The 17150-nt window shown below is 28.2% G+C and overlaps 1 protein-coding gene across 1 annotated transcript; it reads right to left on the bottom strand.

Moving 5' to 3' along the window:
- LOC112800307 (NEP1-interacting protein 1-like) lies at nucleotides 1-2802 on the bottom strand. Its single transcript, XM_025842522.3, has 5 exons — nucleotides 2002-2802; nucleotides 1339-1517; nucleotides 860-943; nucleotides 558-725; nucleotides 1-359 (listed from the first exon to the last, which is right to left on the bottom strand). Exons 1-5 carry the CDS (start codon nucleotides 2153-2155, stop codon nucleotides 237-239), a joined length of 708 nt encoding a protein of 235 aa, XP_025698307.1. The 5' UTR covers nucleotides 2156-2802; the 3' UTR covers nucleotides 1-236.
- Nucleotides 2803-17150: the final 14348 nt, after the last annotated feature.

The raw sequence follows: 17150 nt of genomic DNA, 5'->3' as shown, positions 1-17150 counted from the left end.
TTAAAAAGAAGGATAATCCACTCATTCATGTACAAAAAGGTAAAATTTATCTCAAAATTTTCTTTACACTAGTTTAGTACAATGATGATACCACTCATAACTGCAAAGCCCCCACTAGAATTAACCGAGTATTAGTCCTAGAACTAGAATTAAATAAGCATATAAACAAAAAGGGAGGGAAAAAAACATAAACAAAAAGAAAGAACCTTTTTTACGGTATGTGACATATACAAAAATTACAGATCCCTTCTGCATAATGGACAAGAACCATGTCTAAACAGCCACTTGTCTATGCAGGGTAGGTGAAACATGTGATGACAATGGGGCAAGCTTCTAACTGACTCTCCCAGCTGAAAGTCCTGCATATACAAATACAGAATTATAACTTGTTTAAGTATCAAAATACACAAGGTTAATAGTACTTTTGTTTCAAAACTTTAATGTCACTTTGTCCAAATTGACTAGATATGCTAATAATGAATGAGTAGTAACCTTGATATCAAAAGATACATAATCTAAATAAATGGTATTAACAAGGAAAACTACAATTAACAAACCTGGAGGCAAACTGAACAAGACACTCTTTCACCAGAAGCATCAACATTGTTGTCACTAGTAATTTTGATTATTGGGATTTTTTCGACCAAATCTCCAGATAAGCCTTTTGAACCACCAGTGTCAAAGATGTTTTGAACTTCATCAAAACCGGTTTCAACAGCACCCATCTGAGATTAAGATAAGAAGAAAGAGTACGAGGTCTCAGCAAAGACAAGTGAATACACAAGCAAAATTTCCCAATTCATCAATGTAAATAGTAAATAATCCTTTGAAGTTTTTTATGCAATGAAAATTAAATTACCTGACTCTGAACTGCACTCAACATTGCTGGACCTATCCTCTCACGAACAAGTCTCCCACTCACTAAGCTAGCAATAACATCAATCTGCATAACACACAACCGATTGTTAGGCTAACACAACATTCCAAAGAAAATGATAAAATACAAATTTAGGCCTGTTTCGTAATTGTCGACAAATATAGATAGATACTTGAAGACACCAAATCTATTTGGAAAAGAAGACACATAAGAAAAATAGGTAAACTTCTTGTAATGGAGAAAAAATTCGTCCAATTTAATGTCTAGTGTCCACCAAAAACTGAGACCGATCTTTCTTTCTTGTCATGTCTTGGTGTCTTTTTATTTTTGTACCGAGACACTTACCAAAGACGAACAGAGCCACAGCCTCACAAAACAGAAACTAAGCAACCATGTAGGCACATGATAAAGCTTCAAAATCACATTTTGAAATTTGAACAAGGCTGAGTTTGCTCACTCACCAGGTACAAGAGACACCCAATTCCAGACTCATCAGATTGCCAAAGAACAAGAGAGGATTCAAAGACTTCAATGGAGAAAACAGCTCCTGAGATGGCACCAACAGCAGCACCTCTAATGAAGCCACTCTCAGTCTCTTGTCCTATCAAAGCTCCAGTCATAGCCCCCAACAAAGTCCCAACTGCAGATACCAAAAACAGAAAGAAACCAAAGCCATTTAGAGTTTCTATTCTGGCCTTAGAACAAGCATGCCAAACCCAAAGTTCAATTAAAAATAATTAAACAAAATCAAAGGACAAAACTTTAGTATGTTTTTAGAAGATGGAAACAAGCCAACAAACAAACAGATGAACCGCATCCCAAAGTTTCATTCATGTCTTTTTAACAAAAACACACCAAAAAAAAAGAAGAAAAAAAAGTTGCAAAATTCAAAACAACGTCTTACAGCACCAAACAATGACATTGACAAAATCAGAGCAAACTAAACCAAACCCCACCACACCCCCATCCTCTATTTTCCATGTTTATCATTCAAAACAAAACAAAACAAAAAAGGTGGCAAATTGACAAAACCAGAAGTTGGAAAACCTGGAAAACAAAGAAGCAGATCAGGTGTTCGACAAAATGCATAAATTGAAAAAACCGATTAGGAGAAGGGATTTAACCTAATGCGAAGCAGAAGGTCAAGATCGCAGAGAAGATGTTGCCAATGACGGCAGAAACAGCGAGGGTTCCAATTTGCTTGATCCTCTCGACGAGATCCCCGAAGGAACCGAACAGAGAGGACCTCAGAGGAGACGGATTTGGCACAAACTCCATCTCTGTAGAAACAAACGAAAGAGGAAGAAGAAGAAGAAGAAAGAAGCAAAAAAGTTTCTTTCTTTTTTGTGCGGTGGTGTTTGATTTCTGAGAATTGGGTTTAAGGAACAAATAGAAGTCCAAATTTATTTATAAATATAAATATAATAATAAAAATAAAATAAAAAATAAATAATAACATAAGAAGAAAATAAATGTTAATGAAAGACGCGCAATGGCAACAATGCTTATTGCTTAGTCCGTAAGAAGAAACTGCTATCAACCAACTCGCATTTAAAGCTTCTCTGCCTTAACGCCATCCCTTTTTTTTTTGTTCTTATAAGGTTGCTATGAATCTTATATTGTTGAATTAATTAAAAAATATTTATATTAATAGCATGTATTAGAAAAAAATAAAAATCGTTTTCAGAATATATGGCACGAGGAGGAGGCAAAGGTGGTCTTTTTTGACAAATGGGTGCAAGATTTATCACAATTCAAGCTCTCTTAATTATAGCCGTACACATACATACATAATCACAAGAATTTAGTCTTTCTTTGATTTTTTTTTTTTCTCTTGTCACTCATTTTCCATGGTTCACGCGTTCTAAGTGGGAGTTTCCAATGTGAATTCGTTATTTCCTGGAAGAAAAATGTTATGTGTAGGCATTAATTGAATATGTTAGATGAGAAAGTTTAAGGGTCAATATTTTTATTAAAATTTGGTTAATATTTAATTAATAAAAAATAAATAATTTTATATTATTAAAATTATTAGTGATAGTTAATTGATGATTATAAATTATAAAATTTATTAATTTTTTAATATTTTTTTATGTTAGATATATGATGTAAAATATTATTTTAATTTATATGGCATTTATTATTATATTTATTAAATTCTTATTTTATTTTATTCGTTATCTTATTTTTTTATTAAAAACAAAATTTGTTATATTTATCTTTTTTTAAATTAGTTATGTTTATCTTTCTCTAATAAAATTATTTAGAGATTTTAGTTGTTTTAGCATATTTTAAAACTTAAAGTCAATTTTGTAATTAATATAAATAGATAGTATTATTTTTTGATAATATACAACAACAATATACAATAAAAATTTTTCTTTTTTTTAATTTTTTCATAATTTTATTAATATTATTAGATGAGATGTAAATTTTATTTAAAGTAAAACTATATTTTGTTAATAACAACTATAGAATGTCTTCTATTTTTTTATACTGACGACTTGAATTTGTTTGGGTGAGTTTCTAATATTTTATAAAAATATTTTTTTATCTATTAATAATTATGTTTGGATATAATAATATAAAAATATTTTTTTATTTATTTATTATATAAAAAATATTTTTTTAAAAATAATTTTTAAAAAAAAATATAAATTATAGTTTTTTTAAAAAAATATTTTTTATTACTAAAATTTTATTAAACATATTAAAAAATAAAAAAAATTATTAAAATAATCACGTCCAAATAAACAAGATTAATCGTTCAAAATTATCTTAGAATGTTCTATTTAGTTTTCTAAAGCTTAGGCTTAACAAGGGTTGATTGGCCAGGACTTTCTGACCAACACCTGAGCTGACCCGCAGTTTAGAAATATTTTGTTCGGTGACAGTTTCTATATAGTTAATTAACTATTGGGTATTGGGTGAGGTGAGTGATTATATAATATATTATTATTATATATGTGCAAGCAATTAGTAGCTAGAGTTCAATTTTGTAGGTATTCCTTTACTTATTGTTTTGGTGCAAAATATCTTCGTATGATGGGGACAGTAGGTGGATTGCCAGAGACTTTATGGTGGAAGGGATTATGGGCATAATATAACATATATAATAATGATAAAAATTTAGATTCAATTGACTTTACGTGAAATTAATAATTAAAAATAGTTAAATAATTTAATTAAATTTTTATTTAATAATTTTTAATTATTAACATCACATAAAATTAATGTACTTAAATTTTTATCTATAATAATATAAAAATATTTTAAAATATATTTATAATATCAGTATTCTAATAATATTAATTGTTATTTTTAATTGATATATATTATATATATTTATTATAATTGAGATTAACGATAAAATTATTAAAATATTAGTATATTTGATATACTTAAAATTCTTTTAATAATATATATCAACTATATAATAATAATATATTGATAAAAAAATATTATTTGTATATTAAAATTATGTATACATTTTTAGGTGCTTAATTTGAAATAATTAATTAAGTTATACTTTTAACATATTTATATTTCTTAGCTCCATCTTCTTCAACTTCAAAGTTCAATTGATCTCTCAAATAGATATCAAAACAAAATTATATAAATAAATAAATAAATAATACGTACAATAATACTATAGTATGTACTATGTAGCAGTGAACCCAATCCATGTTGCTACATCAATGCTAGTATGCTAGTAAGTGAGGTCCATGCATTATTATTCATCATCTCCCTCCTCAACGCCTTTATTTAATTCATGAACTTTAATTATAAAATGCCTCAAGATTCATTCAACTATTATTCAAGTGAGGCAAAAAAAATAATAGAAAGAAAAATTTATTCGGATGGATAGATAAAGAGTTGACTACTTTTGATGTTTGCATAATGAGTATAGTAGCTAGGTAATGGACAATGTGCCTTTTTTAGGTCATGTTATCTTTTGCAAAACTAATTAAATTAAAACAATGAGAAACAAAATAAATGTTTCTTCAAACTTTTCCATCATTTGATGACTAGCTAGATCTAGATTGGATTGATACATAAACAAACCACATGCAACATGATAAATGCGTTATGGGGTTTTACACGATTATTAACTGATAGTGAAATGCATATTGCTAGCTGTATTTAAATGGTGCTGCCTATAAACATTATGGTATATGTGTAGTACTTTATTTTTAGTAGTAATAATAATAATAACGAAGCTTTCCATTATTTTTGATAAGATTACTAGATATATAACTATTTCTAGGTATCTTCTTATTAACTTAAATTTAAAAAAAATAATTTCATAACATGCATGATATCAGGACTTTTATAATTAAAATATTTAGAATTTGATCAATATTATTTTCAAAAAAAAAAAGTATAAGATAAACAAAAAAGTTTATGCAAAAAATTCAAAAAATGTATTTGTTAGAAGGAGCAGAATTTAGTGTAGAGGAAAGATCAGAGGACAATAACCTCCCAAATTAATAGAATGGATCCTCTTAATTGTTAAAAAAATTTGAGTATAAAGTGTAATCTCTAACCCTTTATTGCTCTCTCTATCTCATATTTATTCTTGATTTCACTTATAAAATTAATGGTATAAGATCACATTTTATTCTCTCAATTGTTAAAAAAAATTGAAAGAATCTATTTCCGAAATTAATAACTTGTACTTATGAAATCTTTTATTTTTATGATTTGGCCCTTTCTAATTTTATATTTGGCCTTTTATTTAGTTGTATTTTTTTTATGTAAATCCCTAAAAGAGATTCTAACTCTGTCTTTAGATGTATTAAAGATATAATTATTTATGTCATTATTTTTATCAGTTTAAAGTTTTAGAAAAAAAAATATTATAAACAAAATTGATCATGGATTTGACGGGATATTTTCCTAACTTAAATTATATTTAGCTTTCTAGTTATTATTTCAGTAATTATGTATTGAAGGCACCCGCATTAATTACTAAAAAAATATATGTTTGTTTAATATTAATTAGGAGTATGTAGGTGCTAGATTTTGTTTCCGCTCCATTATGAACGTTAATTCACTAGTAATTATTAAGTAATAATACTATAAATCAAAGTTTAGTTTAACTTTATGTTAATTTTCCATTCAGCTAGTATATAGACTTATTGAAGGAGCATGCACATTCATTGGTTATACTTAGCTAATTTAGATCTAACGTCCATCGTGAATTGCAAGACATGCAACGTGATGAGCTTGGTCCATTATTGGTTAATATTTGAGAAATGCTTCTAAACTTTACCATAAATATATTAAAATCATGTACTGCAACTAGGTGCTCGCAAGCCAAAAATATTAATTAATTAGTCATAATTATTAGATATAGTATAAAGCTAATTATGTACTTCTACCTAGCTAAAATTTATCTATGTGCATTAAAATAAATATTTTATTTTTATAGAACTCAATAATAACTAACAAATAATATAATTAAAGTTTATGTTTAGCTTGTCGTTCTATTTTTCTAAATAAATATAATTTTACCTGAAAAATATAAATAGTTAAATACTTTGAATGTTCATTACTAAACGTGAGGATTATATATATATATATATATATATGACTAAGGATGTATCAACCAAAAGCGATATAATATTGCACTCCCGTTCTATGCATAAAAGATAAGATCTAGTCTAACCAGCCCGATGGACCTAATTAATTATTGATTATATGAATCAAATTTTCAAGAAATGGCTTACGTAAGATGAAACTCAACTCATGTACATACGTTTTTACGAGTCAAACAATTGGTTTAAATAAATTATATACAATTGATTATGTGAAGATATATATATATATATATATATATATATATATAATTATTTTTTATGAGATATTATTTTAGAATTGAATATTTATTTTTAATTTGAGTTATTCTAATCTAATAAAAATTAATATTTTAATTGATGAAATAGGTTTATTTTGTAATTAACTTTTTTAAATATTAAAATCTAAATTTATTTTTTTTATCAAATCATTATTTTGTAGAAGAACACTTCTTCTATTTACTGAAATACGTTTTCACTTCTCCATTATTCCTTCATCACTTAGATTTGTTCTTTCTAAATTTTATTATCGTCGTTGTCGTTATGATAAGAAGCGCCTACGGCATCATTATCTACTGTCTTTTTATACAATTTTTATTCCGTCTGTGTAACATCGTCATTCCGTGACTTTATTTTGCTACTTGATGTACGTCATTAATTATTATTAGGCAAATTCTATAATGTCTATAATTTTGATGCTAAAATTATCGAATTTATTTTTTATGGTAAATTTTAAATATTAAAAAAATTATATTTTTTAATTTGAATATTTATTTTTATTTTTTTTAGTAAATTAGGCAAATATATATAAACACCATAACATGCACCTATTATTATTGTCGATCGAATAATGAGTTTCATTACATGTTTTTCGTTTCGACAATAGACTTGTTGACAGTAGTAAAAAAATCAAATAATATTATATATTAATAACGAGAGAATATAATTAATAATAATCGTTAGAAATAAAAAACTAAATTAGAGGAAGGATTTGTGTATTATTGATCGTAATTAAGTTGTCTAAAATGATATAATATAAAAGAGTATTTATAGGTAGGGCTGGTAATGGGTAGGGTTAGGGTAGGGTTACCCACGGGTTAAAAATTTTATTAAAATTCTACCATACTCTACCCGCGGGTTGAGAATCTCTCAACCCTAACTCTACCTACACCCTAAAATTCTAAACCCTACCCTACTCTACCCTACATGCAAAAATATCAAATTTTTTCAAAGTAAATATAAAAGTTAATTATTTCGAATTTTATACGTATTAATAACATAAAAAATAAAAAACTAATGCTCTAAATTACTAAATTAACTAATTAGTTTAGTAGTTGTTCACTTATTATAAGTCATTACATAAGAGATATTGTGGGTTCAACTCTTACTTCCTTCACTATATAGAGAGATTTTTATAAATTATATGTTATATATGAGGTGCGGGTAGGGTAGGGTAGGGTACATCTTAAACCCGTACCCTACCCTACCCACAGTGGGTAGGGTAGCCTACCCTACTCGAACGGGTTGGACCGGGTTGGGTACCCGCGGGTAGGGTATGAATTGCCAGCCCTAATAGGTACTAAGAGAATCGTAATAATAAAGACGTAATATTCTATAATAAATATTCAGATATACTAAATAATTCTAATTGATCCTAATTGATCTTAATTATATTCTAACATCCCCCCTCAAACTCAAATGTTCACTTGAGTTTGAAACATATTTAAAACAACGAAATAAAAAATGTATAAACTAATAGAACGGATGCAGACGGAACTGCCGAAAGAAAGCACAGACGGAACTACCACTGTTGGAAGAAAGCGCAGTAAGTGCAGATGAAACTACCGCTGTCTGAAGGAATCGCAGATGAAACTATCACTGTCAGAAAGAAGTGCAGATAGAACTGCCGCTGTCTGAAAGAAGCGCAGATGAAACTGCCGCTGTTTGAAGGAAGTGCATATGGAACTTCCAGAAATAAGTGCAAATGAAACTGTCGGAAGGGAATGCAAACGAAACTGCCGAATGGAAAAGCAAACGTAACTGCAGGACGGGAAAGCAAATGAAACTACCAGACGAAAAAACAGATAAAACTGCCGGACGAGAATGCAGGCGGAACTACCGCAAGAGTGACCGAAAAACAGCTGAAAAGATGCATGGAGAAGCCGAAAAAAACATTGACAAAAAAGAAGGAAAAAAATGGCACAAAAGAAAAATATGGTGATTTCACCAGAAGAAAAACAACATATCATCTTCAAAGATGATACTATGGCTCTAATACAATATTAAAAATAAGAAACTAAACTAGAGGAAGGATTTGTGTATTATTGACGGTAATCAAATTGTCTAGAATAAATAATATAAAAGAGTATTTATAGGTGCTAAGAGAATCGTAATAATAAAGATATAATATTCTATCATAAATATTCAGATATACTAAATAATTCTAATGAATCCTAATTGATCTTAATTATATTCTAACAATAATAATAGTAATTTTGTAAGTGTATATATATACTTGAATATTGGTTGAGAGATTCAGCTGAATTTAAATAGGCCTACTTCTGCCGTGGTATATGCTTGTTGGTGGTTGCATTGTGTAAGGCATTAAAGTCCAAAACAACTACACCTAATGGAAAGATATATATGAAAAGTTTTTCCAAGCATATAATAATCTTCCGATCCTAAACGAATCAAAACATGATTAGACATTTACAATGATCCAAACTTGTATAATAATGTCAATGTCTGTCTCTGTGGATTTTCACTTCCCCTAATTAACGTAGTTGTTATTCTCTGCATTGGTCAATCTCAATTTGGCCATATCTTAAAGTTTTTGTGGATAAGATTGAATATATACCACCATATTCTAATAATATAATATAACAAAAGAATATCGTTAATTAATAAATAAGTCTTCAGTGCTTGCAGAAGAACAAATTAAATGATACTAATTTTCTTCTTCCCTGGATAATATAATATATATTGTCATTTAAATCCACCATGTGAATTTAATTTTGTTCCCTGGAGAATATAATATTGTCATTTCAACCTATATCATGGCCTGCTACTTGAAATTTTCGTTATATTTAAACATAATTCTATGTATTTTAATACAATAAGTCTAATCAAGCTAATTATATGCATTATTTTAAAGCAACTAACAGATGTAGATATCATGAAATATTATATTGCAAGCTTGCATCTATGGCTGGGGCTATCAAATCTATTGCTTCCCTAATTAATAATGGGAAATTAGCTACCACTTGTTACAGAACAACAATAATAATAAAAAATATAATTTTTTTATATATTTAATAAAAAATAACAAAAAATTTTATTTTTCAATAAAATTTTTTTAGGATATATATATATATATATATATATATATATATATATATATATATATATATATATATATTGTATGGGTCCTTTAAATATTACTATTAAGACTGAAAATGAGTCAAGTCAGTTCATGAACTAGTTCAAACTCAACTCGTTAATAACTCGATAAGTTAAACTCATAAGTTGGTGAGCCAAGCTTAAATCTGAAATTGAACTTATAAATTAAATGAGTCAAGTTTGATTAGATCGTGAACTAACTCGATTATTAATATGAATATATTTATAGAGTCGTGAGTTAAGCTCAATTTTCGCGAGTCAAGCTCAAATTCAGCTCAATTCATTTCCAACCCTAATTGCTACCCATTATTGGATCATAAGTAGTTAGTATATAAAATAGTTGTAGTTTGATTTTGAAACAAAAGATAATAAAGGATAGAAAAAATGATCGAGTCATAGTTCATTCCTTTTATCTATTTAACTTTTAAATAAAAAAGTTGTAATGTTTTATTTTTTATATTTTTAAAAAATAACATATATTTTTTATGGTTTCAGTGGCTAAAAGAATGGGGGTTGAATCTTAGCCCCTTTTTCACTTTAGAACGCTTGCTGGTCTTTGAAATAATTTCTGGAGATTTATTTAATTTTTGTCTCGTTCCTGGCCACGAGACTTTTCTTTTTGTCTCGTCATTTGGCACGAGATATTTTGCGGCTTTATCTCATGTGCAGCAGAAACAGAAAATGGAGTAGAAGAGAAAGAGAATTACACCCAAATATATCCTGGTTCAACTGCTCAGTGCAGTGCAGCCTACATCCAGTCTCCATCACAACAATGAGTAGAATTTCACTATAATCTTCTTGATTACAGACACCAATTCTCCCTATGAACTACCCTTCCTATCTGGGACAAATCCAAAATCTAAACCCAATCCTGAACTTGACTTGGTCACTGCCAAGCTTTCAACTGTAAAGTGCTAACCCAACTTACAAGGGAATTCTCACAGAATCATGAAACACAACACAGATGTATAAAGGAACTCTAAGGACATCTATGGCTTTTTCTTTTAATTTTGCACTCTCTGTATTTTTTCGCTCTATGGCTTTTTCTTACAAACCTCACTGTTTGCCTTTTTCCATGAGACTCAAGACATGACAAAATTAAACAGAAAAATTACAAAACAGAATACATTGAAGGAAAAGAAAATCTGTTAATTCAGGTAGCTCTGAGAACTCTGTACCTTGCACTCTCACACTTTCTCCTTGAATCAAACCCTGATTGTTCACCCTTACTTATATGGAGAAGCCTTCAAGGTTGAAATCAAACAAACCAAGCTAAACTTCTTCTTCTTCAAAGCAGAACCGGTTCGGCCAGAGAGAAAAGAGATAACCCATGCAAAATCCAACATGTAATTACCTCTAGTCCTTCCTTAGTCACCAATCTTCATCAATCCGAGCCCTTCATCTTTTCTTGCTCTCCAATATGAACTCCTGGCCCTTGATGCTTCATGATGATGATAGCTTCATTTGCTCCTATCTCTGCCTCTTCCATCACGTAGCCACTGTAGCTACTTTCTGTGGTAGTTGAGCAAGATCAGAGACAAGCCATCCTTCCAAAGATTTTCTCCTTGCTGACCGAAATCTTCTTTAACCATTTTTGGTATGGAGAAGCCAAGATCTCATCACAAAATCTTACCAAAAGTGAATGAGAATCTTAGCCATAGCATACTTTTAGTTTTATTTTTCTTGTCATCATTTTGATAGTCTTTAGGCGTGTTTCTTCTTCTCTATGGTAGCTTGTTATAGCTTCCATGGTTGCTGAGTGATATGACCGAAAGTGAGAAGCAAGTAGAGAGAGAAGAGAGAAATTTGAAAAGCATTGAATTAGGAAAGAGAATGTGATTAAATGAAATGATTCTTCCCTTGCTTAGTAGCGTGTAGCATTAAGTGCTGCAATCAAATCAAATGCCTTTTTCTCTCTCATTGTTCCCATGTAATTAATGATAATTGAATGAATTTGGAATCCATCATATGGTAAAAATTGAGATCCATTGGAAGCATTTTTGCTTTCTCTCTCAATTGGTTTCGGACCAGGCAAGCAAAATAATTTGGGCTTGTATCAATAATAAGTAAAGCTGGCCCATCTAATAAAACATTTCAGCCAACATTCATATGACAAAAATTGCATAAGCCTGAATTTTGATTTTATTGGGTTTAGGATCTCTACTTTTCATTTCGGCCCAAATAATCACAAATTGCTTCAACCACTTAATTTATCATTTTTTATATCCAAGGCTGAAGGTGAGATGCATATATGGACTTGCAACATTTTCTTTTATTTTCGGTCCAATAGCAAATCTGCACACACAAAATTATTAATTAAGCAAATATGAATTAAGATCAAATTAATAATTTTGTAATTAATTATTTTTAATAATGTTTGTTTATCATCAAATTAAATTAGAGTTTTTCAAACTCATCATATTTAAATTTATTCTCATTTAAGTATTTGAAAATAATTAAAAAAATGAATTAAGACTCCCCATTATTATTCTATATATATAATAAATACGTTATTAACAATTTTTTATATAAATACATAAATGTTTAACCATATTTGAATATTCATGGACATAAGTGCTCTATGTATCTCGTTTTTTCCAGTCATCATCAACTTATGAATAATTAATTTTAGTTGAAAATTTATGTTTCCACTTTCTACATAAATGCGTCCTATTTGTTTTGCTCATAATATATTTTTTTTATTCAACCAATCATTTTTTAAAAATGAATAATTCAATATTCAACATATCATTAAAATAGACGACAATGATGACTAATAAAATTGAAATGTTAAAATTTAGGTAAAAATTTTCTATGGGGAATGAAAGAGATGAATCGAACAATTAAAAGATTCAACGTAACCTCTACTATAAAAGTCAACGGTTGCTGGACACAATTGACCAAGTAGAGTAACTCATCACAGGAGCCACAATTCGCCACGATCTCATGGACGGGGTTGTCTTTTCACTTCCGAAACAGGATAGCAGAAAAAATTATCTAAAATTAAAAATTTTAAAACATAAAAAATAAAAATTCATTTCATAACTTACATTATATATAAAATTATAGATCCTAATTTTTTAATTTAATATAATAATTAAATGATTATTTTTTATTTTATCAATCTTCAAATTTGAGATAAATTCAATCCTAAAATTATATGATGATTTTGTTATTTAAATTAATAAAATATAATATTTATTGAAATGTGTATTGTGTAGAGATAAATTACGATTTTAAATACTATTACACATTTTGGATACACGTATAAAAAAAATATTAAGTTTTAATTATACAGACTGAATATTGTATATATGAGATATGATAATTTAAAAAAAAATGATACGATACAACTGCATAATTATATATAAATTAAATACTGAATATCCAGATACGATCAATCATATAAAAGTCTTGACCAATATACTCGGATATGTACAATAATACGAATATATTTATTACTAAAAAGAATTTTTTTTGATAAAATTATTAACAATAATTAACTTTTTTTTAATAAGTTTCATATTTAAGAGGAAGAACCATATTTTTTTATAAAAAAATAAAAATATTTTTAATTATTTTTTTAGTTATTTTTTGTTAATTTGTATGTTAATTTGTTTTATATTTCGTATAATTTTTGTTCAGTAATTATTTTTTTTTTGTGATTTTCTATCATTTTTTTTCTAATTATCAATAGAAATAAAAATAAAAAAATTATGAAAATTAATTAAACTTTGAGACAAATAAAATTTATTGATATAAAAAATTCTCAAATGAATAAAAAAACTATATTACAATATATTTTTCTCAGTATTTAGTTATTTTTAGCTATCATAAATATTAAAAAATTTTCTGATTAATAATTGTGAAATTAATTGTATTGTCTAATAATTCATCTCTCATAACCGTTCTTTTGGTGTCATTTATTTGTAAGGAATTATCTACATTATTTTAATTATAATCTTATATCTTCTATTAGTATTTTTAGCTCTTTAACATTACCAAGAAACATTAAAAAATCAAAGGTCACTCTTTCTTCTCCCACCCCCCTTCCTACCTCCACACACACGCAATCAAAAAACAAAGTTCACAAACATTACACACACACGCGCAATAAAAAAAAAAGGAGGTCAGAAAGAAGACCTAACGCCGTCGCCGTCCATCCTCTCTCTCTCTGGGGTCTCAGCTCACTCAACCCAGAAAGACACCGCCCAACTTTTTGCATGGTTAAACCCCAAATAATCATACAAGATACAAACTTGTCGTCATCTCCAGTGGTCTGTCTCCATTTCTTTCAACAGGTAAATTTTTTGACAATCGAATAACAAGTGAAGGTTTTGCCGTAACTATTGCAGTCCCAACATGATCTTCTCTTCACTTTTTTTTCTTTTGCTTTTCTTTTCATTTTTTCTAGCTTTCCTTTCGGTAATTTCATCAACTAAAGTTTTGTCTTCTAAAAATATCCAGTTAATACCTTTATGTGAATAGTCTCAGTTCAAGTATCTTTTCTGATTATTTTTTTGTCTAATACTCAAATTTTTGTTGCTCTCCCATTTTGCTGAGTTTTAATTTGAACCAATATAAGAGATTGTCATATATTTTGGCATGCATGTATCGTTCAAGGAGAGGTTCTTCCCGATTTAAAAAGAAAGAAAGACATTTTTTATTTCCAAAACAACGGATCTCTGACACTTGGATATCTCCAACATCTGATTGTTATTAAGTTCTTTTTTTTATGCTTTTTGTTAGCAGGTTGTTACACGTGGATAGGTGCTACTTTTGTTAATCATCTTGATTAAGAAGCTATATTTAAGGTAACATACTAAAATGTAAGTTATTAACGTGAGAGAACTTCAAAGGATAATAACAGGAAGTTATTTTTTTTGTTAATTTTTTTTAGCAAGTTAATTAATTCAATTTTAGTGAAGTTGTATTGGCCGTGTGAAATTCGGTAATTTTAGTATTACTATATTGTATCGAATAAGAAAAATTTAAGCAGATAATTTAAAACACTTTTAAGAGTAAAAAAAATAAAATTGTAATTATAATTTTTTGATATTCATTCTGGTCTTTTATATTTTATTATTGATTTAATTTTTGTATATTTTCTTTTTTTTCATATCGTTTGTAATGCATATTCTAATTAACAAATTCATAATTCATGATTGTTTCTTTAAATTATTATTAGTAGTAGTTGTTAGCTTTCTTAAACTTCTCAACATTATAATTAGCATTAGTAGAAATTTAATTTACTAGAATAAATAATGATATTTTTGTTCCTCTATTTCTTCTTTTATTTATAAATGGTTGCTGTTCTTTTTTTATGTCTGTTCTTTAAGTTTCTTTATTCAATTTTATCACCTGTTTTTCTTGACTTTGTTGAAATCTCCTATTAGGGTTTACTTTATTATAATTTTCTCTTTTACAGTAAGAGACAAGATATTTTCTTTGTTCTTGAATCTTTATACCAACTCTCTCTATCTGATAAGGCTGAATGGCCATGGATGCCAATAAAGAAGATCCAAACAGGTATGTTGCTTAGCATTAGAGAAGATGTTTTTTTTGCTGCATTTTTAGTTCGATTGAAGTCTCATTTATTTTTTCGGCCAATGTATTTCAGATTAACTTTTGAAAATTTTAATGTCAATTAAATATCGATGTTATGCCATCTATAGTTTTTTTTAATTCTTTCTCATATATTTTTCATGTTGTAATTTAATTTTATTGACTTCTCATTTATATGTAGGTCAGATTTCAGAAGTTGTTGTAATCTGTAAAATATGTTGTGTAGTAGTTTTCCAACGTGGTCTCTTGGGTATTTTTCATTAATGTGCTTTTAATTTGTTACTTTTTTTTTGTGTATACTTAGTTAGTTGGTTTTTTGATTAAAAGTCTCAGTCTTAAATTCTAATCGTACCATTATGTGCTAATAGGAGGTTTTTAGCAACCCAGCAATACTGGTCCAACGGAAAGGAATTGATTTTTAGATTTCGCCTTTTTAGTAAGCAGGTAACGAAATATATTATGGAATATTATATCATGCATGTTAACTGATTAAAGAGGTGGGTTAAATCTTTAACTTCGAATGATTTGTTTTTAATTTATATTCAGTTAGTGGTCTTTTCTACTTTCCTCCTCTTGATAGTTTTTTTCCTGTTAGATGAGTTTGATTAGCTAATTCTGTGTTCCTGATCTTTCTGTTCTCAAATGGATATAGACTACAATAACTCTAAAAAGATTAGTTTTGATAAATTATCAATGTCGATTTAAAATAAAAAATATCATGTTTACTAATCATACATATATTGATAATGATTTTAAAAATTTAACATTTATTAATACCTGAAAAGATGATTCGAAATTCATGTACATAATTTAGTTTCAGAATCTATCAAGATAACAAAAATTTCTTTTTTATTGTTGAAATCTCTCAGTTTTCTCTTTGATTCTTAATAAGCTTGATGGCCAATGTGCAGTTTTGGCCAATAGTATCAATCTCAATTAATTAGATTCCTGATTTGACTTTATGATATTTAATTTGTTATTTTCTACTATTTTCTGCATGTCTGAGAGTGATTGCTTTGCCCCTTTGTCCCTTTTCTATGGATATTTTGTTTAAATTTTAGCTGTTTACTCAACTATAATGTTCTCAATTATTTATGCTAGGGCTTTCTTTTCATTATAATATTAGTTCATTTACGTGATTATTGTTCTCTTGTGTTGCTCAGTTGGTAATAATGGTAGATTTAAAATACCTCTATTGTTAAATAATTAGGTAAAATTATGTAAAGGTTTTTTAGCATGTTTTGTTACACATGAATTAACTTTGGAAAAATTTAAATATAGGGTGACAGAGCTCTTCCTCCAACTTTTATTTCAAATCATGGGGAACGATTAGGTCCAATGTTTTATGTTATTGACGAGCTAGATAATTGTTTAGTCCTGGAGGTGATAAGAAAGAATGATCAGTTGCTCATAACTGACTACTCATTTGAACAGATTAGAACTTCCTATCTTATCGATAGAGAGGCATCTGTTGAATTTAGGTATGTCGGTTTTGGAATTTTTTTTATTTCATTGTGGGATAAGGACAACCAACCCATACAAGTTCACCTTGATCCTAATGCATATGTGCCTAAGCTAATGGACCCAGAGACACCTGATAATGTATCAAGAGTGTTCCACATCAAGTATACCAGGATTGATGAGGAGTCATCAGCTGATGTGATGGTTTTATTTGGGTCTGAACCATCTGATGATCAGTTTTCATCAGATGGTAATGGAAACAATGATCA

This window comes from Arachis hypogaea, chromosome 5, assembly GCF_003086295.3.
Source record: "Arachis hypogaea cultivar Tifrunner chromosome 5, arahy.Tifrunner.gnm2.J5K5, whole genome shotgun sequence".
In the NCBI taxonomy this organism is placed as follows: domain Eukaryota; kingdom Viridiplantae; phylum Streptophyta; class Magnoliopsida; order Fabales; family Fabaceae; genus Arachis; species Arachis hypogaea.
Note: the sequence above shows the minus strand (reverse complement) of the source record. Positions and strands in the feature narration are given on the sequence as shown.

Coding starts and splice junctions, on each gene's coding strand:
- LOC112800307 (XM_025842522.3), bottom strand. CDS start 2,155: ATGGAGTTTGTGCCAAATCCGTCTCCTCTGAGGTCCTCTCTGTTCGGT. Junction 726..859: donor TGAGTGCAGTTCAGAGTCAG/GTAATTTAATTT, acceptor TCTTAATCTCAG/ATGGGTGCTGTTGAAACCGG. Junction 360..557: donor CTTGTTCAGTTTGCCTCCAG/GTTTGTTAATTG, acceptor TTGTATATGCAG/GACTTTCAGCTGGGAGAGTC.